At 42.6% G+C, this 22679-nt stretch overlaps 2 protein-coding genes across 3 annotated transcripts in view; one reads left to right on the top strand and one right to left on the bottom strand.

Annotated features, from left to right (window-relative positions):
* PORCN (porcupine O-acyltransferase) overlaps window positions 1-22679 on the bottom strand; it is a 298654-nt gene that overhangs the window by 53415 nt on the left and 222560 nt on the right. The window lies entirely within an intron of this gene.
* On the top strand, window positions 1678-19228 carry TBC1D25 (TBC1 domain family member 25). Of its 2 annotated transcripts, XM_070741188.1 has the most exons (7): window positions 2004-2048; window positions 2245-2449; window positions 4087-4196; window positions 7123-7277; window positions 8080-8204; window positions 9251-9439; window positions 11825-19228. In XM_070741188.1, exons 2-7 carry the CDS (start codon window positions 2432-2434, stop codon window positions 13190-13192), a joined length of 1965 nt encoding a protein of 654 aa, XP_070597289.1. In that variant the 5' UTR covers window positions 2004-2048; window positions 2245-2431; the 3' UTR covers window positions 13193-19228. The 2 variants fall into 2 exon arrangements, with proteins under 2 accessions (XP_070597288.1, XP_070597289.1); XM_070741187.1 differs by lacking the exon at window positions 2245-2449 and having other exon boundaries at window positions 1678-2048.

Here is a 22679-nt window from a genome sequence, read left to right as displayed (position 1 = left end):
CAGATGTAGTATCTTAGCTACTAGGTCAAAATTAGGCCTAGGGCTGTATATTTTTGGCATAGTGACATAAAGGGGGGGGAGGCTTAGCTTAATAAATACCTTTTCAGCATATGATTGTGATGCCCTGTAAAACATAAACTCTGTCTCTACACACACACAAACACACACACACACACACACTTTACCTTAAGAGGCATGCTGAAGCGTCTCACTTTAGGGCAGGGGTAGGCAAAGTTGGCTCTTCTATGACTTGTGAATTTCATCTCCCATAATTCCTGAACCAATCATGCTAGCTCAGGAATTCTGGGAGTTGAAGTCCACATGTCATAGAAGAGCCAACTTTGTGTACTGGTTTAGGGCAATGCTCTATGCTAGGGGTCTCCAACCTTAGCAATGTTAAGACTTCTGTACTTCAACTCCCAGAATTCTTCAACTAGCTTTGCTTGGCTGAGGAATTCTGGGAGTTGAAGTCCACAAGTGTTAAAAGTTGCCAAGGTTGGAGAACCCTGCTCTATACTTCTGCCATACGTTGTAACCCAAACTTAATACGCCTTCCAGCATTGCCTATTGTTCCTATCTGTGGCTGCGACTTTGCGTTTCCACCCAATCCATGTCGACAGCTGTTGTGGCGGAACTTCATGATGGCCCAAATGTTAATGGCATAAAACGACACTGGTGCATGATTAGCTTTCAACGTAGATCGCTAATGCCTCGTAAACAAGTGGCCAAATTAGATGCCTCTGAGAAGCCTGAATGGCATTCATCTCCCCCGGCCTCCCCCCATACAGCTGGAATCGGACCTGGCTTGCAAAACCCTGGACTTCCACTAAATAAATTTGCTTTCCGCATTTTTTGAAAAAATTATCATTTGATTCTCTGCCACCTAGATCAGACAAACCAAATTTCAGGGGGGGGGGGGATTTCTCCGGTATTATGTGCCAGCAATCCCCGATTACTGTTTCACTGGCTTTGGCTTTCGTTGTTCTAGTCGTTTATTTCCTTTAGAATCGGAAGTTATTCATTCATTCAAACATGTCCAAGATAGCAGGTATTGGCATACATATAAACATTAGCTACGTATACAGGTCAATTAGGCCACAGAACAGTAGGTAAGGGACAGTAGGCACAGTGGTGCGCTTATTTATTTTATTTATTTATTTATTTATTAGATTTGTATGCTGCCCTTCTTCGAGAACTCATGGCAGCAAACAGCTTATAACAATACAGTACAACGGCAAATCTAATTAAATTTAAAATTATAATCTAAAAATCCAATATTTAAAAACATTCATATCAGTTCAATCATATATATCTCATTTCATTGGCCAGGAGGCTGAGACCTAATTGCCTCAAGCCTGGCGACATAGGTGAGTCTTAAGACTCTTTCGCAGAGGTCTTCAAACTTGGCAACTTGAAGACTTGTGGACTTCAACTCCCAGAATTCTCCAGCCAGCATGCGCTGACTGGGGAATTCTGGGAGTTGAAATCCAAATACTGTATCTTCAAGTTGCCAAGGTTGGGAAACACTGGCTGAACCCACGAGACGCAGCTCAATGCTTCGATTTACAGGAATAGACCCACCATCCGGAGCTTCCGCTCTGCGCCTTTAAGATCGGAGTTGATGACGTCAGCGCAGAAGCCGGGACTTGCCGGCGAAGGCGGAAGTGGTGGGCGGGGACAAAAGGATGGTGGCAGCGGTGCTTCCTCCCACCCACTCATCCCACCTCACTCGCTTCCCCCCCCCTTCCCCTTGCGCGACAGCCGCCAGCTGACTGGCTGACGGCAGGAGAGGCGCCCTCGGGGTGGGTGACGTAACGGGGACGGAGGAAGAGCGCGGAGGGGGGGGGCTTAGCGCCCCGGCGCGCGCGGTGCCTCCGCCGCAGAGCGAAGGTGGAGGGGTCGGGATGGCAGCGGTGGCGACCCCGGGGGGAGCGGAGGCATCCCCGCTGCTGACTCCCGGAGGGGGTGGGACCGGAGCGGGACCGGGACCGCGGCTGCAACCGCCCCACGAAGAAGAACAACACGAAGTGGTCCGCGTGCGGGTCAAGGTGAGCAACCGGGAGGCGAAGGGGCCAGCTGTTGGCCGGGGTTCACCTGGGTGGGGAGGAAAGGAGAGAAGCCACAGGTGGGAGGTGCGTCCCAGGTGTTCCCTATGGACCGCTGGCTCTAGCCGGCCAGAGGATCCTGCCTCATAATGATGTCACAGGGCAGGGCAGCCTTCCCTAACCTCAGCTCTCCTGGAAGGGTTGGACTTGGACCACCAGATTCTTGGGATCTGAATCTTCAGAGGAATGAAATGTGGATTTAAGAATTGGCTGAGAAATGATTGAAGGATTGCACATCTTGGGGTTCCAACCTTATTCTTCAGCAGCACTTGCACGGGAGATTTCATTGAGTTGGCTGTGAAATTTGGCCACTTAGTTGGCATGGGATGCTGTTTATTTCCAAGGTAACCTTGCAAAATCTATATCTTATTGCGGTGGTTGCTCTTTTGTTCCGGAAAACATAAGCTCCAATTTTCATTGTTTCATAAAGTGTACTGAAGTCACTGATTGTTCAGACATCATGCTATGCTAGGCTTTGGCTTGTTATTAACTGTAGCTTGGACTCGAGGCTACATTGAAATTTCAAGTTCCATAATATGGGCTGTTTTTCTAAGCAACCCTAAACTTTTCAAAATATAACATACTCAACGGAATAGAGCTTTTATTCTGGCGTTCTGATTTTAAATAATTGAGAAGTAAGGATATTTTTGTTATTGTGATTTATTACATTTAATATAGCAGCCCATTTCAGTAGGACTCTTTCATGTTATAAGGAACATATATGTTATGAGGAACTGTATATTTTAAAATATTTACTGGCCACTACAACCTTGTATATTTAGAAATATGTCCTTTTGCGTTTGTGGGATTTGAGACTTGGTCTTTGAATTGGACACTATTGTTCTGACTCATGTCAGAATCAGGTCTTTGATTCAATGCTTTAATAAATCTAATAATTTGGACCCTATTCTAGATCAGACCTGGGCAAGGGGTGGCCCACGGGCCGCAACCGGCCCACCCGCTATTTGTGACCGGCCCGCCACGAGCTTTGTTTGTTTATGAAAAGATAGCATATTTATACTATAGTATTAGGTAGAACTGAGTTAATTATATTAGTGCGGCCCTCCAAAACCATCCCAATTTCTCATGCAGCCCCATGGCAAAATTAATTGCCCACCCCTGTTCTAGATTCTGTTCAGACATGGCAATTCTGCTTATATCAAGCCAAAACCCATTTTGTCGTATTTAAATCTTCATTTGTTTTGGGGGGGTTTTGCAACACTTTTAAATACATATGAAGAACAGAATATATTTAAATAATAGTTACGCATTCTTGAACATATATTGATCCCGGCGCTCAATATTTCTTATGGTCTTTCATTAATTCATTTCTTCTAAGAATATTGGAGTCAGTTCCCAGAATTCTTCTCCAGTGTGTTAATCATAGATGTTTTATCTATTGATTTGGGACATATACACAAATTTTTGTTCACTTATCATACAAAGTTGATTAGGAAGAATCAATATCAAGCTGTTTGTAATTATGTTCCTTTTCTTTTCTCATAGTGATTCCTTTTTTTCAGAAGGAATGCCTATAAGCAAAGAGAGGAATTGAAATATACTGCTCAAAAAAATGAAGGGAACACTTAAACAACACAATGTAACTCCAAGTAAATCCAACTTCTGTGAAATCAAACTGTCCACTTAGGAAGCAACACTGATTGACAATCAATTTCACATGTTGTCAGCACATTCAACTTTGTACAGAACAAAGTATTCAATGAGAACATTTCATTCATTCAGATCCAGGATGTGTTCTTTGAGTGTTTTCTTTATTTTTTTGAGCAGAGTATTAACAGTATACTTTAATGGAGATTGCCTGACAAGTATGGGATTGAATCAAATGTCATAATCTTTGTTGTATAATGAAAAGTAATATTTCTTTGTTTTTACCAGGAAATGCTGAGACTACATATAGTATATGTACATATTATGCAGTGTGTTTTAAATCAGTGTGTTTTGAATTCTGCAATTTTTGCAGAAATGTGAAGACTTCTTGCAACCTGAGTTCCGGACTTTTGCTGTGGACCCACAGATCACTTCACTGGATGTATTGCAGCACATTCTCATCAGAGCTTTTGACCTCAATGGGTGAGTTACATTACAGAATAACAAGGTTGGAAGGGACCTTGTAGGTCTTCTAGTCCAACTCCCTGCACAAGCAGGAGACCTTCCATCGTTTCACACAAATGAATATTGAATATTTCTATTTATGTCATGTCAGTTCTGGAAAGCAAGGGCACTGAGGGAGGATGGAAATAAATGGCCCTCTCATTCAGCTCCCATTATGATTGCTCCAATTGTGATTGAAAGCAAATTTTGCAGCACATCATTCATGGGGCTTTAAGCTGGGGTTTTTTGTTTTGAGATATTGGAAAGAGAGTAAGAACTGAAGCTGTGAGCAAAGACATTTTGCATCTTTTCCCTCATTGTGACATCATATATTACATTAGCAATGAAAAGAATTGCACATATTAAGAGGGAGATTGCTAATGTTGTACGAAGCGGTCTAAGAAAATAAGATGATAGATGTTTTGGCATGCCTGAATAAAGAGGGACAGTATAATTCATTTTAACAAAAAATACCTATTTTAGACACCAATTTATTGCCAACATCTCATGCGATTGTAAGTACAGTGATCCCCCGGTTATTGCGTCCCCGACAATTGCGAACAGGGTAATTCGCGATTTTTCAACCCGGAAGTCAAAACACCATCTGCGCATGCGTGCCCTTTTTTCTATGGGCACGCATGCGTAGATGGTGCCCGGCAAATCAGCTGCTGGGCGGCTTCCCTGGGTCTTCCCTCTCTTGCTGGCGGGAGGGCGAGCAGCGGGCATCAGCAAGGAGTTTCCCCACCGCCCACACAAACTCCTCGCTGCCGCCCGCCCTTCGCCCGCCCACACCGTTCATTCTCGCCGCTTTGGAGCTGAGTCCTGAAGCGAATTCGCTTCAGGACTCAGCTCCAAAGCGGCCAGAGCGAGCGCGGACAAGCCGTTCGCTGGCGCTAGCTCTCGCCGCTTTGGAGCTGAGTCCTGAAGCGAATTCGCTTCAGGACTCAGCTCCAAAGCGGCGAGAGCGAGCGCGAACAAGCCGTTCGCTGGCGCTAGCTCTCGCCTGCCTGCCCGCTAGCGAGGAGCCGCCTGCCTGCCCGCTAGCGAGGAGCCGAAGATTGGGGGCGGCGCGGCTGTTTTAAAACGTCGCCACCGGCATGGGGGGCTTGCCAGCACCCCCCGGACCCCCAACCCGGGTTTGGAGGGCTGCTAGGAAGCCCCCCATGCCGGCGGCGACGTTTTAAAACACCCGCGCGACTTTCCAATGAGTCCCGAAGACAAACGTCAAACTTCCGCGTTTGTCTTCGGGACTCATTGGAAAGTCGCGCGGGTGTTTTAAAACGTCCCCGCCGACATGGGGGGCTCGCTAGCACACCCCCGAACCCCCAACCCGGGTTTGGGGGTGTGCTAGCGAGCCCCCCATGTCGGCGGGGACGTTTTAAAACACCCGCGCCGCCCCCAATCTTCGGCTCCTCGCTAGCGCTGCGGAAGTAAAAACACCATCTGCACATGCGCAGATGGTGTTTTTACTTCCGCAGCGCTACTTCACGAAAACCCGCTCGTTGCGGGGGGTCCTGGAACGGAACCCTCGCAATGAGCGGGGGATCACTGTATAGTAAAGGAAAACAATACTATTCCTTTTATATATTTATTTTTTTATTTATATATTTTTATTTGTTCAATTTTTTAATGCCGCCCTTCTCCTTAGACTCAGGGCGGCTTACAACATGTTAGCAATAGCACTTTTTAACAGAGCCAGCATATTGCCCCCAACAATCTGGGTCCTCATTTTACCCACCTTGGAAGGATGGAAGGCTGAGTCAACCTTGAGTCGGTGATGAGATTTGAACCACTAACCTGCAGTTCTAGCAGTCAGGGTTTTTTTTAGTGGCCTGCAGTACTGCACTATACTCACTGTGCCACCTCGGCTCTTACACACACATATATATATATATGTCACATTTTTTTTGCTGAATTTGAAAATTAAGGGAGACTAGGATAGATCTATTTCGGCCTTATTTGGGCCTCATCAGCTAGCCATACCCACTGGGACTTAAACCTGCAACCTTTGCCTTGTAAGGCAGAGAATTATCCTCTAGGCTACAGTATCCAATCCCCTCAGCTCTGCACTTATATATGTGTGTGTGACATAACTGGAATTCAGCCAGACACTAACTAAATATTGCACTGTCTTGGTTTTAAAAATTGTGGTGGGTTCATGATCCTGAAAGGCATTCTCACCTAACTCATTTTCATCCTTATGACTCACTAGCCTCTCTTATCACTTCCTGAGTGATGAATATTTTTCAGGTTTTGATTCATTCTTAATCATGCAATGGTCACTATTTGCTTCCTAGAGCAGGAGTCCCTAACTCCCAGGCCACAGTCCATTACCAAACCGCATCCTATTCAAAACTGGGCTGTGTGAATGGCTGGCTGGTGTGCATGTGCAGCTCAACATGAAAACGTGGCAGGCCGACACATGTGCACACATGCATTGCATAGCTCAACCTGCAAAAGTTGAGTGGTGCGCATGTACGCCTCTGCCACTCACATAAATTAAGCTGCGTTTGCATGTGCGCCACCCCACTGCTCATGTGGCCCTTTCCCCATCCAGCCGGCCACCAAGCCACAGAAGTTGGGGACTACTGTCCTAGAGGCAACCTCTCCCCAACATTTAATCTCCCAAAAAACTGCATTTAATTGGTGGTGGTGGGGGAAATCTGCCATATCCCCTTTTTTGAATGATCTCCTGCAACCTTTGCAATGTTGTCTACTCTTGTATTTAATGAGGATTTATCTCAAAGCCCCACTTAAAACCAGACCTTATTTCACAGTACACAGGTGGGAGTTTGTTTAGTCCATGTGTGATTTCTCATCTTATTTGATACATAAATATGTGCCATGCTGCAAAAGAGATACTCAGCTTTAGTGAAAAGAACTCTAAACCCTTTGCCTGTATCAGGAAGAAGAATTTTACCATCAGCTATTTAAGCCGTGATAAGCAAAACCAAGAAATGTACTTGCCATTGATGTCAGACTGGGACCTGGGGATGGCCTTTGCTGCAGCTTCTAAGCCTTTTTTACAACTAAAGATAGACATCAAGCCCTTGGAAGACAGTGAGTAATTTTTTACTTGTCAGAAACTAGAGAGCAAATAATAAAGATTCTATTGCCTCACATCTTGTTCTCATTCTAGAGACTTTATTGCAGGGGGCATGTTCCATCAACAGAGCTCCTTATCTTTAGCTTCTCTAATTATATTGTCTTTGTGGGGATGGTGGCTGATAGCTGTTGTAGAAGAGAAGGTATGAATCACAGAATTGACAGATACAACATTATTAGGCATAGCTATGGATGGGGAAACAACAATAGGGTTCAGCAGGTAAATTTGTGTGTGTGTGTGTGTGTTTTGGTACATCCCACCCAAGCCTTGACTCACTTGAACACTATCTGTGTTATCAGGCCCCTTTCCATATCATGTACTTTATCAGCTCCTCTTTCCAGGTTATTATTATTTATTATTATTTATTAGATTTGTATGCCGCCCCTCTCCGAAGACTTGGGGCGGCTCACAACAACAGGTTGAAGCATGCACAAATTAAAAAGGCTTAGAATGTTATTGTAAACTAATCACCAAAGACAAGTTCAGAATTCTGGGTGAAAACTGCTGATTTAAAAAGCAGTTAGACCGAAATATAAGCTTGAAAAGGCCCTCCCCCCTATATTATTTTTCTCAAAAGAACCAAAGAAACTGAATGCATGATTTAGTAAATTATAGTAGTTGCACTAACCTTGTTTTAAATTCTTTTCTTGATATAATGAGATATATATACACTCTGTGAAAGTGCGAATGCAGAGTGGGGAGTGGGATTGGCAGAACTGGTTTGAGAAATGTGCTCACAATATCATACTCTCTTAGGCCCCGTGCTAGAAGATTGGGATATTATCAGCCCTAAAGATGTTATCAGTACCGACCTGCTGCTAGTGGAGAAGAGGTCTCTGGCAGCTACAGCCCTGCCCTTCACCCAGTCCATCATTTCCCAGGTGGGCCTTTGGGGAGTGGGGTTGCAAGCTTATATTTTCATTGGATGGTGCATGCAAGATTTAATAATGCAAATATAGTGGCCTGCATTCTTATGAGTCAGTTTCAATATTGCTATATTATACTCTTTTGAAAGCACTGTGTTTATATGCACAAGATGCTGGTGGTTGGTTTTTTGTTAAAGGTATTAGTGGCTTGTGGTCTGGGTATCTAAAAATTGCCTTTCTCTGATAAAATTTACCAACCTGCCCTGGACAATCAGAGAAAGTCTGCCCAGGGTCCACGTTTGCCAGGACATGCAGTGGGAGAAGGCCTGATAACAGCATTCTTTGTAGCACTCTTTGTCCTATGGAACAGCTTATACTCCAAAGTGAGGATGGATCCCACTTTTGTGGCTTTCTGGAAAATTGTAAAGGAGTTATCTTTTCCAGAGGGTCTTAGAATTGATTTTGAAGCTATCAGAATGAGTTCTATTCTAATACGTTGCAGTATTTAGCCAGTAATGATGCAGTTTGTGCTTTAGTCTGGCAAGATTCCTGCCTAGATCGTTCCTATCCCCATCTTCTCCCACTTATGGCTATATCACTGTAACATGTTGCTTGTATCCTTATGATTTATATTAATATTGATTGTTTCCTGATTGCTTATTTGATCCCTATGACAATCATTCAGTGTTGTACCTAATGATTCTTGACAAATGTGTCTTTTATTTTATGTAAACTGAGAGCATATGCACCAATGACAAATTTGTATGTCCAATCACACTTGGCCAATAAATAATTCTATTCTATTCTATTTTATTCTATTCTATTCTAGAGGTGAGCAACAAATATACTACTCTGATCAACTCATTGTGTGGCTTCTGGTTTCTTGTGCCTGACATGAATTACTCTCCCCCAACCTTTCAATTTTTATAGAGTAGTGAATTTAAAAACTTGTATGGTAAAATAAGGAACTATTTGTAATGTGTGGTTTAGGTTTTTTTTCCTTCCAGCTTTAAGTCATTGACTGTTGCGGTTGACCTCAGCTTTCGTTTGCTTTCTGTCAGGTGGGACGGACGTTGTCAAAGGTCCAGCAGGCACTCAGCTGGTCCTATGGGGAAGATGTCAAACCTTTCAAACCTCCTTTGAGTGACTCAGAATTCCATACGTATTTGAATCATGAAGGCCAGTTGACAAAACCGGCAGAACTGCGGCTTCGAATCTTTCATGGTGGAGTTGAGCCTTCATTGCGCAAGGTGAGAACAGGTATTTGGGCTGGTAGTAGTTTTCCACCCTGTTATAGGGGAATGCTGATGCATCAGCTAATCACTATTGGTATAGGGCAGGGGTACGCAATTTTAAACACTCAGAGAGCCATTTGGACCCATTTTCCACAGAAAACAAAACATCGGGAGCCACAAAACCTGGGTGTGTGTGGCCAACTTGACATCACATACTCCCACCCAGTCACATGACCTCCCCTTAATATCCTTCCTTTCATCCATTCTCCCTCCTCTGATTTTCCTTCCTTCCTTCCTTCCTTCCTTCCCCCTTCTTTGATTTTACCTTCCTTTACCCTCCTCTGATTTTACCACTGTTCTTTCTTTCCTTCCTTCCTTCCTTCCTCCCTCCCTTCTCTTTCTCTCCTCCCTGCCTCCTGCTCTTCCTCTCCTTCATCCTACCCTTCTCTTTCTCTCCTACCTTCCTCCCTCCTTCCATCCCTTTCTCTCCCCCTCTCCCTCCATTCTCTTTTTCTCCCTCCCTTCCTTTGTTAAATAAATAAATACCACTTTCTGAGTTCTACTGACTGCGTTGCTGAAGCAACAGGAACCAGATAGTACCAACTTTGTCAGATCTCGAACAAAAGACTCAAACTCAGAGAGGTGATCCTCTTTATCTGCTTGTGCTTGGCTCTGCTTCTCTTTTTCTCCCCTTTTCCGTCTCATTTCTCTCTCTCTAGCATGTGTGCATGCGCATGCCCAAGCAGGGTACCCTCTTGGGCTGGGATTAGGGCGGCAGTGGAGATGGCAACCCCTCCCACTGCAGTGAGGTGAGAAACAGACTGCACTGCGTGTCACGGGAGAGTCTGTGCTGTGCAGAGTGCAGCCCAGGCTGCGCAGTGCCCTTCACGGGTAGCTCAGCGCCAGCCGTGGTCCCCTACTTGTCGGCTCAGGAAGGAGGGTAACGGGGAGGAGCAGTTGCCTAATGCAGGGAGGGAAGAGCTCCGGCTACCCCCTGCACAGCCCAGGCTGCCCCCATGTGCAATGCAGGCACTCCTGTGCAGCATGGGCTGTACAGGGGAGCTGGAGCTCTTTCCTCCCTGCATCTGGCAGTGGCAGCTGCTCCTCCCCATTCCCCTCCTTCCTGAGCTGCCCACAAATATGCCCATGTTACACCAACACTCCGCAGTCTGCATTGGTTGCCGATCAGTTTCCCGTCACAATTCAAAGTGTTGGTTATGACCTATAAAGCTCTTCATGGCACCAGACCAGATTATCTCAGGGACCACCTTCTGCTGCACGAATCCCAGCGACCAGTTAGGTCCCACAGAGTGGGCCTTCTCCAGGTCTCGTCAACTAAACAGTGTCCCTTGGCGGAACCCAGGGGAAGAGCCTTCTCTGTGGCGGCCCCGGTCCTCTGGAACCAACTCCCCCCAGAGATTAGAATTGCTCCCACCCTCCTTGCCTTTCGTAAGCTGCTTAAAACCCACCTCTGCCGCCAGGCATGGGGAAATTGAGATACTCTTTCCCCCTAGGCCTTTACAATTTTATGGATGGTATGTCTGTATGTATGTTTGGTTTTATAATAAGGGTTTTTAACTGTTTTAGTATTGGATTATTATTATATGCTGTTTTATTGCTGTTGTTAGCCGCCCCGAGTCTACGGAGAGGGGCGGCATACAAATCCAATAAATGAACGAATGAATGAATGAATAAATGAAATAAAATAAAATAAAAGACACGGAATTGGAAAAAGCAGCATGTCGCGGGCAGTGCAGAGAAAATGCTAGGAGCGCTTCAGCCACTCAGCTCTGTGGAGAGGCTTGCACCTTCTCGGGGCAGAGAGCCAGTATTGGGTTCCTACCTGGACCGGTGTGTGTGTGTGTGTTCTGGTAGCAAAAATGGAACTGCACATGCAGCTCTGGGTGACCGGGCGCATGAAGAGGTCAGAGTGACATTTGGCTTCTGCGTATGTGCAGGAAGCAAAATTTTGGGAGAGGATGCACAGGGGCGTGAGACTTTGATGATTTTAGGTAATTTTTTGCTTCCACGTATGTACAATTGCTGAAATCTCACGTACTCGCACGTCTCCTGAAAGGATTTGCTTCCTGTGCAAGCGCAGAAGCCCAATTTGTCTCTGACGCACATACATGCCCACCACATATGTGTCACCCAGAGCTGCATGTGCATCAGCACCGGTAGTGTAGATAAGTTGCAACTCCCACTTGCAGAGAACATGTCATGCGACTGGGGCGGCAAGGAACCACAAAAGAGGGGTGAAAGAGCCGCATGCGGCTCTGAGGCCACAGGTTGCCAACCCCCAGCATAGGGGAAATATTTATTCCTGTAGTTGATCCATCTGCTAAATCGCGATTGATGATGGAAGTTTCTTTTAAAACTGAATCCACCCTATCTCTGCAGGTTGTTTGGCGATATTTGCTAAACGTCTATCCTGATGGCTTGAGTGGACAGGAGCGCATGGATTACATGAAGAAGAAGACACGTGAGTATGAGCAACTGAAAGGGGAATGGGAAGCACGGACCAGCCTTGAAGACCTGGACTTCATCCGTAGCAATGTGCTGAAGGATGTTCTGCGAACCGATCGCACCCACCCCTACTACGCCGGTTCAGACGATAATCCCCACCTGACGGCCCTGCATGACCTGCTGACCACCTACGCTGTGACCCACCCGCAGATTTCCTACTGTCAGGGTATGAGTGACATTGCTTCTCCCATCCTGGCTGTAATGGACAGTGAAGCACACGCCTTCATCTGTTTCTGCGGTATCATGAAACGTCTGGAAGGTAACTTCCAGGTAGACGGTGAAGTCATGTCAGTCAAATTCACCCATCTCAAGCTTCTCCTCCGCCATTCTGACCCAGACTTCTATTCCTACCTCCTGTCTCGGGGGGCCGACGACCTCTTCTTTTGCTACCGTTGGCTGCTGTTGGAGCTGAAGCGGGAGTTTGCATTTGAAGATGCCTTGCGCATGCTGGAGATCACATGGAGCTCCTTTCCTCCCGATCCTCCGGAGAAGGAAGTGGAATTAGTGGGCCCTCCCGCCAGGCCCGGAGACAGCAGCCAGTCTATCCGAAGGAGACACATGCTACGCCCGGCTTGTAGCTTTGAGGCCGCTGGGGATCGGCCGTGCCAGGGGGCAGTTGCCGAAGAGAAGGTATTAGTAAAGCAGTCCAGTTTTGGGGAATTCAAGTATTACACTACTCATAATGAAGACAATTTGGAGGAGGACCTGTCACTCAGATCTCAGCACTCGGAGGATGAGAAGGAAGATTGCGTCGGTGAGCAGGACCCATTGATTCAGACAACCAACATGGCTAAATCCTTCTCCGCCCCATCTCTTTGGGCCTTGACACCACCCTCTCGAGATTCTGTCTCCTCCTCAACTAACGGCAACGAGGAAAGTCAATCAGAGGAAGAGAAGGGGGACTCAGTGGTTAATACCCCTTCTTCTCCCTCCCATGGACCTGCTTCTTCTTCTACTCCTCCTTCCCTACTCAGCCTCCCTCCTCCCCAAGAATTTGGCAAAGGCAACCCCTTTGTACTCTTCTTATGCCTTGCCATTCTCTTGGAGCACCGAGACCATATAATCAAAAACAACATGGACTACAATGAGTTAGCCATGCACTTTGATCGCTTGGTCCGCCGGCACAACCTTAACAAGATCCTCCACCGTGCCAAGGCCCTGTTTGCTAACTACTTACAGTCAGAGGTTTGGGATTCTGAAGAGGGAGATGAGGCCGCAGCCGAGTCTCCTGCAGTTTCATGATGTCCCCCGTTCGTCTTGATGGGTAGGGACGGGTTCCCTGCGGTCATTATGGTGCAAGCATCGATGTGGAAGAGTGGTCAGTGAAGTAGTCCAATTTAGGCTCACTCCTTCAGCAATCCTCTTGGAAGATGGTCTGGAGCAACTAGATTGGATTGCCACACTCAATACACCTTCTGTATCTAATGTATCTGTTTTTAACAAACTCTTTGGGCAAATATCCCATCCATTTTGGTGCCCCCTTCTCTTCCAAGTGCTAAATAGTCTTTCAAAGAAGAGTTTACCCTGGTGTATTCAGGTTCTTCCCATTTCCCATCCCTAATCAATACTTCCCAAAATATTTCTCCTTCTGTCTACTGCCCACTTCATTTCTTAAGATGTTGGTTGCTAAGAGACCCAGATTGATTTCTGATCCTTCTAAAATCAGGATCTTTTCTTCCATGTAGCTTTGCCAAAAACATTTTAAATGTTCCACCATGGTATATTTTTTATTTACCTAACAGTTTGAGCTCATCAGAAGTTCTACAAAAATGCTTCAGCTTTTTTTTAAAAAAATGCTTCATATGCTTATTTTAGTGTTTTTTGGCCCAAGTTTTGTTTTAAAGCACTTTATTTTTTTTCTGGGGATTCTGTTCCACTTGTAGCTTTTGATTGTTAAAAAAACCCCTCTACTATCCATAAACATGTAAAAACAAAAACAAAACACGCTGGATGTGTTCAAAACTGGCAATTATCTGAAGGAAAGTCAACAGTTTAACAAGAAGTTGGGCAGAGAGAGTAAGTGGAGACCTGATGCCAAAGTGCCCTTAACAGAATGAATTTGAGGTGTGCAGTACTTTATGCTGCACGTGCCTTTTGATTAGTTGTCTTCCCAACATCATCCAAGACTGACTCTCTGCACATACTGTATAACCATGTCAGAATAGATGAGATCCATTTGTAGGTGATTTCGCTGGCCCTATTTAAATCCAGATCTCTGCTCTAAGTGTTATAATAGCTCTAAAATATGTTGTTATAATAGCTCTAAAATATGTTGTTATAATAGCTCTAAAATATGTAGCAGGAAATTCTGTATCTTGCAGCTAGGCAGAAGTCATGCCTACTATTATTTGTTAACCTGACACCAAGGAGGAACACATAATACTATGTGCTATTTGATTTCCTGCCAGAAGATTTTTTGAATCTTTGACTCTCCCCGATGGCTATTTTGGGGTTATAGTAAAAATAGATTCTTGCTCTTGCCTGTTGTCTACGGTTAAACTAGATGAGAGGGGTGATAAGAGATTGAAGTTTGAAAATAGTGCTGAATGATGTCAAATCTGAGCTATGTTGGTTGCCTCTTTTCTATCTCAGTCCAAAATCATTGCCTAGAATAGGGGTAGCAAAGTTGGCTCTTCTATGACAAATGGACTTCAACTCCCAGAATTCCTGAGCTAGCATGATTGGCTCAGGAATTATGGAAGTTGAAGTCCACATGTCATAGAAGAGCCAACTTTGCCTACCCCTGGCCTGGAAGAATTTTTCCCATTCTGCTTTAATCAGTTGAGCAGAAAGGCAAATTTCCTGGAATCAGCCAGCGGTGTTTTTTGAGGCCAGTTTTCTACCTGTAACTTCATCAGGCAGTTTGAATCCATATTTTTTTTACGTTTTTTAAGTTAGGCATCTCTTGCATCTGTTAATATTTTATTTTGAGACACAGGAAGGAGGAAATGTCTTCCCTTAGTAATATTGGATATACAGTACAAGCACATGGCTATTGGCTTTTTCCTCTTAGCCTTAGCCTTTGTATATAGATTGGGTAAAGCTGGCATGCAGGGTTTTTCTAATCCATTTTAATTAAATGGCCACTAGAAGGAGCTGGAACTTAAGGTAACCTGTAAAGCAATTGTCAAATAGGTCTGTAAAGTAAGGACAGGAACCTGTCACATTCACAATCCCTTTAGCCTTCTTAGCTAGAGTGAATGAGATTTTGTAATATTTGGAAGACTTCAGCCCCTGTTGTGTAGTATTCTTTATCTGTTTTGAAGAATGGCATTTATTGTGTTGGAATAATTGCAGGGATGATGATATTTAATCAAACGATTTAAACTATAAGCCTTTGGGAGAGGCCAAGAAAAGGGAATTTGAGTGATAGTTACAGTATGCTACTACCAACCCATGGCTGTAAATGGTGCCTTAAGATCTTTGGTGTTAATTAGGTGAACCCTCCCGCAATGTAGAAAACAGCATGTCTTGATTTTAAGGAAATCATATCCTTAATTTACTCTGCTGTTTCCTGAGTGAACCATATGAGTTATGAACACAACATTTGGAGGTCATAAGTGAATCAGATATTATGGATTACAATTAGCATTTCTAATTATTTTTCAACACTTTCCCCTTTTGTGTAATAGTCTGATCTGGGACCATCACATTACACATTTAAACAATGGCATATCTTATTTTTCTATAGGTGGGATTCTATGTCTTTTTCCAAACAAATGTCTCCCTTGCATTGGTTTTAGTTACCTTGAAACCACAGATCCACTCAGGCTGCTAGTTCTAAACTCACGATGTAAATTGTCCTGCATCCCAATTCATGCTGATGGTATTCCACCTCATGTAACAATAGCTAGTGATGTTGTGGGGCGACCAGGCAGGCTGTGGGAATACCAAAATATCAAGACCATCTCCAATTCTTTCAGTGCTCCATGTTACCTAAGCTTATAACAATGCTTCTCCATGAAAATTTTTGTTTCTTCTAGAAAAGGCGCCAGTCTAAGAATCAATTGCTATTTCCATCATGATTTGCCCTTTTGTGTTGCCACGAGCTTACATGAAAGCATGCGTGTAATAAACTATAATTAGTTGAGGCTGGAATTTGAAGCCATATGTTAACCTTCTCCCATGACATCTGAGAATATAAGAGCGGTAAAGTGATATGATAACATTATGCTAGTCCTTAGATAGTCCAGGCTGACGTGAGACCAGATATGAAGTCTCTAGCCATATATATCTGCATGTTTCAAAGTACTAGTGAGAGGTGAGGTACATCTTACTGCTTCCCTAACAGTGAGCATTTTATATGTTGCTGGTGATACTGAATTGGGCAGAATATTGAATAGAATACTTTTAAGTAGACAAAACTCAATGGACTTTCTCAAAAGATCTGAGCCAGTGACATGACGTGGAACAGCATTAGCTATTGCATAGACTTCCAATGTGTGAGATCAATTTTCTGATTTTAATTTGGTTTGGGCATATATTTTAATCAACACAAATTCTGAAGCATTTTAGTCAAGTTTGTTTAGCCCAAGCCAACCTCCTCCCTTTTGATTCTTGATTTGTAGATAAAGGGCTAATATTGCTGGGTTTAAGCTGTAGCATTTTTTTTGAGTTGGGAACCCCTTTTCTTTTTAGCTTATTCCTTTCTAAGAGTCTGATTTTCAACAGTAAACATATTTTATTCTGACTTGTGGAGGGTGGATCACAGACTACCCCTCCCTTGGTGATTTGCTTCCTCCATGGTGCTATTGGAATCTCTGTGTCTCAGCTAGGTTCTCTTGGTTATTTGTTTAACTTCCAGACAACTGGTATACCAATCTGGATAGCTTTCCCCCTCTCCTTACAAGGACAGGATGAGTCTGACCTGTGCCTTTTCCTATTCTCAGAAAACTTACTTTAGGATTAAATTTGGACCTGCCACCAAGTTTGAATACGGAGGTAAGACTCAATCATAATAATAGGCTGTATATGTTCACTTGTTTTGAACCTTAAATTTGGACAGATTGGGAGGTGGAGATGTTCATTTTATCTCAGATGTCAAATCAGAAATTCCATACTAAATTGTGATTCACCTCTTTGTGAGGCAAATACTGTAAAATAAGAAAAACTAACCGGAATTTAAGTTCCTTCCTCAGATTATTTCAGATACAACAGACATGTTTCTTATTTCAGAGAGATATCCAAGTGAAATTTAGTCTCTTGCATCCAAAGGTTTTAAGTACCGGTATATGAAATGAGAATTCACCATACTGTTTTTGATTAAATAAATCTTTGCTGTATTTTAAAAGCATGTAAATCCTTCATGTCCATAAAAGATTAGGAACAGAATAAGTATACCTCCATGCAACAGGCAGTAATGCTGTAACTGTATAATTTTCAGCTTCTTTTAATTAATTGCTTGACTTCAGGGACCATCCAAAGTTTATGCTTAAAATGTATTGCTTCTCCAAATATCTATATAATTCTACTTGCTTATTTTTCACTGCTGCTTTCTTTCATTAGGGTACTAAACTAGTTCTTGGAAGCAAGTAGATGAAATTGACTAATGCTATATTGCAAAAATAATTGGTTACATAAGTGGGAAGAGAAGATACCTTAACAGACCCTCTCTGTACTGTTGAGATGTCCCTGAACTTTCCTTGCCTTATAATCCCTCCCTGCGGCTCTGGGTTTCCCCCCCCTCTTTACTGTTATCACCACCAACAAAGTTATAATTGAGATTCTCCTATTTGTTTCTCAGGCAGAGAATCTGACTATCAGGCAGCTACTACATTGAGATGGATCTGATCTAGTTATTAAAACTCAACGAAACATCCTCGCAGTTTGAGTGAAAGGAACAGGCCTTATTTTGTGCCCTTTGTTGGTTTTTGTGAGGTTTGGATAAGGATTGTGTCACAATTCTCTAATAGCAGAAATAATGGGGATAATACCTGTATGTCTTATTTCTGCTTCTAGATGTACACCAAGAGGGGAGTCCTGCTTGGGGTTTATTACAGGGGTCCAAATTTTCCCCCCTTGATAACTTTGAGAACTATGTTACAGCTGATATCATTTATCAACCAATCTCTGTTTACAAATGCTATAACATAAACTCTATTTTGCATGACTCCATCTTTGGAGCATCCTATGGTACTTGAAAGCTGGTGGCCAAATTCCGTTAGATTTCTTTCCTCGATTTCTGTTTCCATGCCTGAGGGAAGACTTCTAATTAATTAAAAGTTTTGTTGTTCTGTCTTATATTTATAACTATATATTTTATCTTGCCATTGTATTCTTTTTGTGCTATTTATTTATATAAGGTTTCTCCCTCCCCCTTTTTTTAATGATGCTTTGCATTTGTAACAGAGATTTGTAAAAAGCACCAAGGTTTTAAGGAGGGTTGCATGAGCTAGGAACCGGTGGTGCTGGAATCCTGGTCCTTGCATATGTTGTCTAGAATCTTTGTAGTGTTAAACCGAGTCTTAAAAAGGTGGTGAGCTTGTTCAAAGCTGAAGAAAACCCTTTGGAAAATTAGGTTTGCATAAAAGGATGGAAGGGAGCTGAATAAATTGTGTAGCCAAAGGTATATATATAAACTGGCCAGCTCAGATAGAGGTGAGATGTGACAGTGCCATTGAGACCCATTCTATCTAAAGTTTTAGGAAGTTTCCTTAAGCAGGCATCTTAGCAGGGAATTCTTCTCTTCAGTTCATTTGTTTGAGGTTTTCACAAGAACATTCCCAGTATCCTCTATAAATAAGTAGAAAGGTGATACGTGGAGATCCTGCCTCAGGCATCAAGATATTTTGGTTGCATAGTAGCTCTGGATTTTACGGATGTTAAGGTTTAAAGTTGCTTTGATGGGCTGAGAAAATTTTAACCTATATTCTTGATAACCTAGTCACTTAGGTTCATTCCACTGGATAGTTTCTAAGATTCAGTGGATCAGGGATTGGTCATCACCAGCAGGCCTGAAGAAGGAACCAAAAAGGAAGTGACCAGAGAAAGGCTTTATAATATTTAAAGTTAATATTCTGTTTTCAGCCCTCACTCCACTTCTCCTCAGGACAAGGCATTTATACTGTTGCATGCTTGACAGGACCCTTCTCATATAAACTTTTTTTTTGGCTCATGTACTTGTGTAACTATTTTCCAATTTTATCTCCTCTTAATGTATTATCATTAAATTCTGATGGCCATTTTTCCTTCTGGGCCTCAAGACACTTTTGTCTCTGTTGCTTAAAACAAATATGATAAAGGTTTGAAAGACTTAATAAAAAAAATATGTTGCTTGTTGCCTTGGTTTGTGAATTATAGGAATGGACCATCCCAGTTTTTGTTCTTTGCTAAGGCAATTTGCATTTCTATCAGATTCTGATGTCAGCTTAGTGACTTGATTAAGTTGCTGAGAACTGGAGGAGAGACACAGAATCCTTATCTTGTATTAATGTTGTGGCTTCAAGACAAAAGAGGAAGAGTAGCTAACAAGAACAAAATACTGTAGGTCCAAAATACGAGGGGGGGCGTTTGCCCAGGTTCGCCTGGTGCACCAGTTGCAGCCCTATCTGGACCGGGACTAATTGCTCACAGTCACTCATGCCCTCATCACCTCGAGGTTCGACTACTGTAATGCTCTCTACATGGGGCTACCTTTGAAAAGTGTTCGGAAACTTCAGATCGTGCAGAATGCAGCTGCGAGAGCAGTCATGGGCCTACCTAGGTATGCCCATGTTTCACCATCACTCCGCAGTCTGCATTGGCTGCCGATCAATTTCCGGTCACAATTCAAAGTGTTGGTTATGACCTTTAAAGCCCTTCATGGCACTGGACCAGAATATCTCCGAGACCGCCTCCTGCCGCACGAATCCCAGCGACCGATTAGGTCCCACAGAGTGGGCCTTCTCCGGGTCCCGTCAACTAAACAATGTCGGTTGGCGGGCCCCAGGGGAAGAGCCTTCTCTGTGGCGGCACCGACTCTCTGGAACCAACTCCCCCCAGAGATTAGAACTGCCCCTACTCTTCCTGCCTTCCGTAAACTCCTTAAAACCCACCTTTGCCGTCAGACATGGGGGAATTGAAACACCTCCCCCGGGCATGTTCAATTTATATATGGTATGCTTGTGTGTGTGTCTGTTAGTATATGGGGCTCTTTTAAATCTTAAATATTTTAAAGTTATTTGGATTATTTATGATTTGTTTATCGTGTTGTGAGCCGCCCCGAGTCTTCGGAGAGGGGCGGCATACAAATCTAAATAATAAATAAATAAATACATACATACATACATACTTAATATTTTAATGGGGAATACTTCAGTCTTAAAAATAGAATCCTATGGCAATCCCAATTCACTGATTTTGCCAATCACAGAGATAGGTTGGCATAGATGAACATTTGTCATAAGTTTTTAAGAAACTTAAGACAAGTCCGATCCTGCAATATGATAAATTCTACCTTAAAGCTCTATAGAAAATATCTCTGTGTATAGGATAGCAAAGAAGAAAGAAAATGGTTCCCCAAATCTTTAAAATGTTGCCCACAATATTTTAGGCTAGCACTGGAAAAAAACCAATTTGGAAGAAATTTAACAAGAAGGGTAGAGGAGATGTAATCAAGTTGATGCCAAACATACAACTTGCAGAAAAAATTGTCAGTGGATGATTAAAAAAAAACACACATTAAAAATATTGTTAAAGAGTGGAACTGGAACAGGATGGAACATTATTAGGAATGCTGTACCACTACAGCTTTATTCTTTACTGGGGGGTTTTTGTTCTCAAAAAGTTAAAAATGAGTTTATCCTTTAGCCTGGTTTTTAATTTTGGTGTTAATGAATATATCTTGATGGCACTGTAGAACCATGGGAATAATATACAGGTAATCCTTGACTTACAACCATTCATTTAGTGTGACTGAAGTTACAATGGCACTGAAAAAAGTGACATGACCTGTTTGCGCATAACTGTTGCAGCAGCCCCATGATTATGTAATCAAAGTTTGGACTCTTGGCACTGTTTCAATGGGCTCATGTGATCCCTTTTAAAAACCTTCTGACAAGCAAAATCAACCAGAAAGCCAGATTCACTTAACAACCATGTTACTAACTTAACAATTGTAGTGATTCACATAACTGTGTCAAGAAAAGTCATAACATGAGGTAAAACTCACTTAACAATTGCTTAGCAACAGAAATTTTGGCCTCACTTGCGTCCATAAGTCGAGGACTGTATATTAGAGTATTGCCACAGTTGGAAAATCAAAGCATGCTGGAGCTCACAAGGACAAAAGAAACAACTGCACAGGCTGAGAGTTCAGTCATGAAAAATTAAACTCCACATACCATAGCACAGAAGAAAAAGATGCCTGACTTACTAAAACAATCCCAAAGCAATGTCAGTTTTGCAGTTTGGGCATTTTAAAACGATCTCTGGAAGCTCACCAAGACTGAAGAATGTATATAAGTATCTTCTACAGCTCAAAACAACAACAAACAAACCCCAATCAAGGAATGCAAAGGGCAGGTGTACATGCACAAAGTATATACTATATATGTGCCCACAGACATATACATCAAATTCTCTACAAATATGTCAAATACAAATATGTATTTTAATTACCTGAACATATTAACAACATTTGTATATAAAGCACAATACTACACCGACGTGCAGGTCTTTAAGTTAAAGAATCAAAACTCAACTACTAAAAGAGTTTTCTTAGCAATTATGTTTTCAAGTGATTTCACTGTTGCTTCTTGTTGATATATTGTTGTAACTTCCCAATCTAGCTTACTCTCCTTGAGTTTCTTGATGGTCTTGAACCTAAGCACTAACTAGATTTGATTATACTGTATGTAGGTTTTGGAAGGATTAGCCAGAGTTGGCTATTTGGGTACAAAATCACAACACAGCATGAACTTTTACAAATCATTTTTTTTAAATGCATATACAGTACTTGGTAAGATGGCAGGATAGGCTTATCTCAGATTCTTTCTTGCTAGTGGCTAAGTCTATAAAAAGTTTGGAAGAAAGCAATCTGATTACAAACTAAAACAAAAAATTAAAACCACCTAATCATTATACTGCACTAAAGGCCAAGTTTTATTTTTCCAGTTCAATTCATTCCCCCTCATATTAACCACACTATTGGTCAGCATCTGCTTTCCTATCTTCCTTGCAGTTCTTGAAAGTAATGCAATTTGTTTTTGTCACATATACTGTATATGGACAAAGTTACTAAAAACAACTTCCTTTAAAGGGAATTCCGAACACTAAAAAAAGAAAAGAAAGACCTGTTTTGAGACTGGAATATTTGAAAGTGACAGTGTTTTATACTCTGCTTGAGATTTTTTGACTTTTGTCAAAACACTGTACATTGAGGAAGAATGAAATTCAGTCTTAAAAACTGTTCCCCCAACCCCCTCTATAAATTTAATAGTCTGTTTTCAAAGGTTGCCTAGGCAGGGAGATTCACCTCTTCTACATCATGCATGAAAACTATTTTTGTTAATGTAAATGTACCATTGGATTCTTTCTCAACAATCTCATAAAGGCTGCTCTGATCCCACAAGTTTTATTCTTGTGGAACGGCAAATTTTGAGCAGCAAAATCCTTAAATGATAGAGGAACTATTAATTTGTAGCCCAATAACAAGTAATGCAGAATTAACAGTTTCTCGCTGCATCTTATGCTGTGTGACTTTTGGTTAGAGCATATAACACAATGTGACAGAGCATATATCAGAGTGTGT

This window comes from Erythrolamprus reginae, chromosome 2, assembly GCF_031021105.1.
Source record: "Erythrolamprus reginae isolate rEryReg1 chromosome 2, rEryReg1.hap1, whole genome shotgun sequence".
NCBI classification, from domain to species: Eukaryota; Metazoa; Chordata; class Lepidosauria; order Squamata; family Dipsadidae; genus Erythrolamprus; species Erythrolamprus reginae.
This window is presented reverse-complemented; position numbering and strand designations above follow the sequence as displayed.

What these genes read in the sequence shown, in the direction of transcription:
- TBC1D25 (XM_070741187.1), top strand. Translation starts at nt 1,905, where the DNA reads ATGGCAGCGGTGGCGACCCCGGGGGGAGCGGAGGCATCCCCGCTGCTG. An exon ending in TGGTCCGCGTGCGGGTCAAG is followed by an intron (nt 2,049 to 4,086) that starts GTGAGCAACCGG and finishes CAATTTTTGCAG; the next exon opens with AAATGTGAAGACTTCTTGCA. An exon ending in CCCAGTCCATCATTTCCCAG is followed by an intron (nt 8,205 to 9,250) that starts GTGGGCCTTTGG and finishes GCTTTCTGTCAG; the next exon opens with GTGGGACGGACGTTGTCAAA.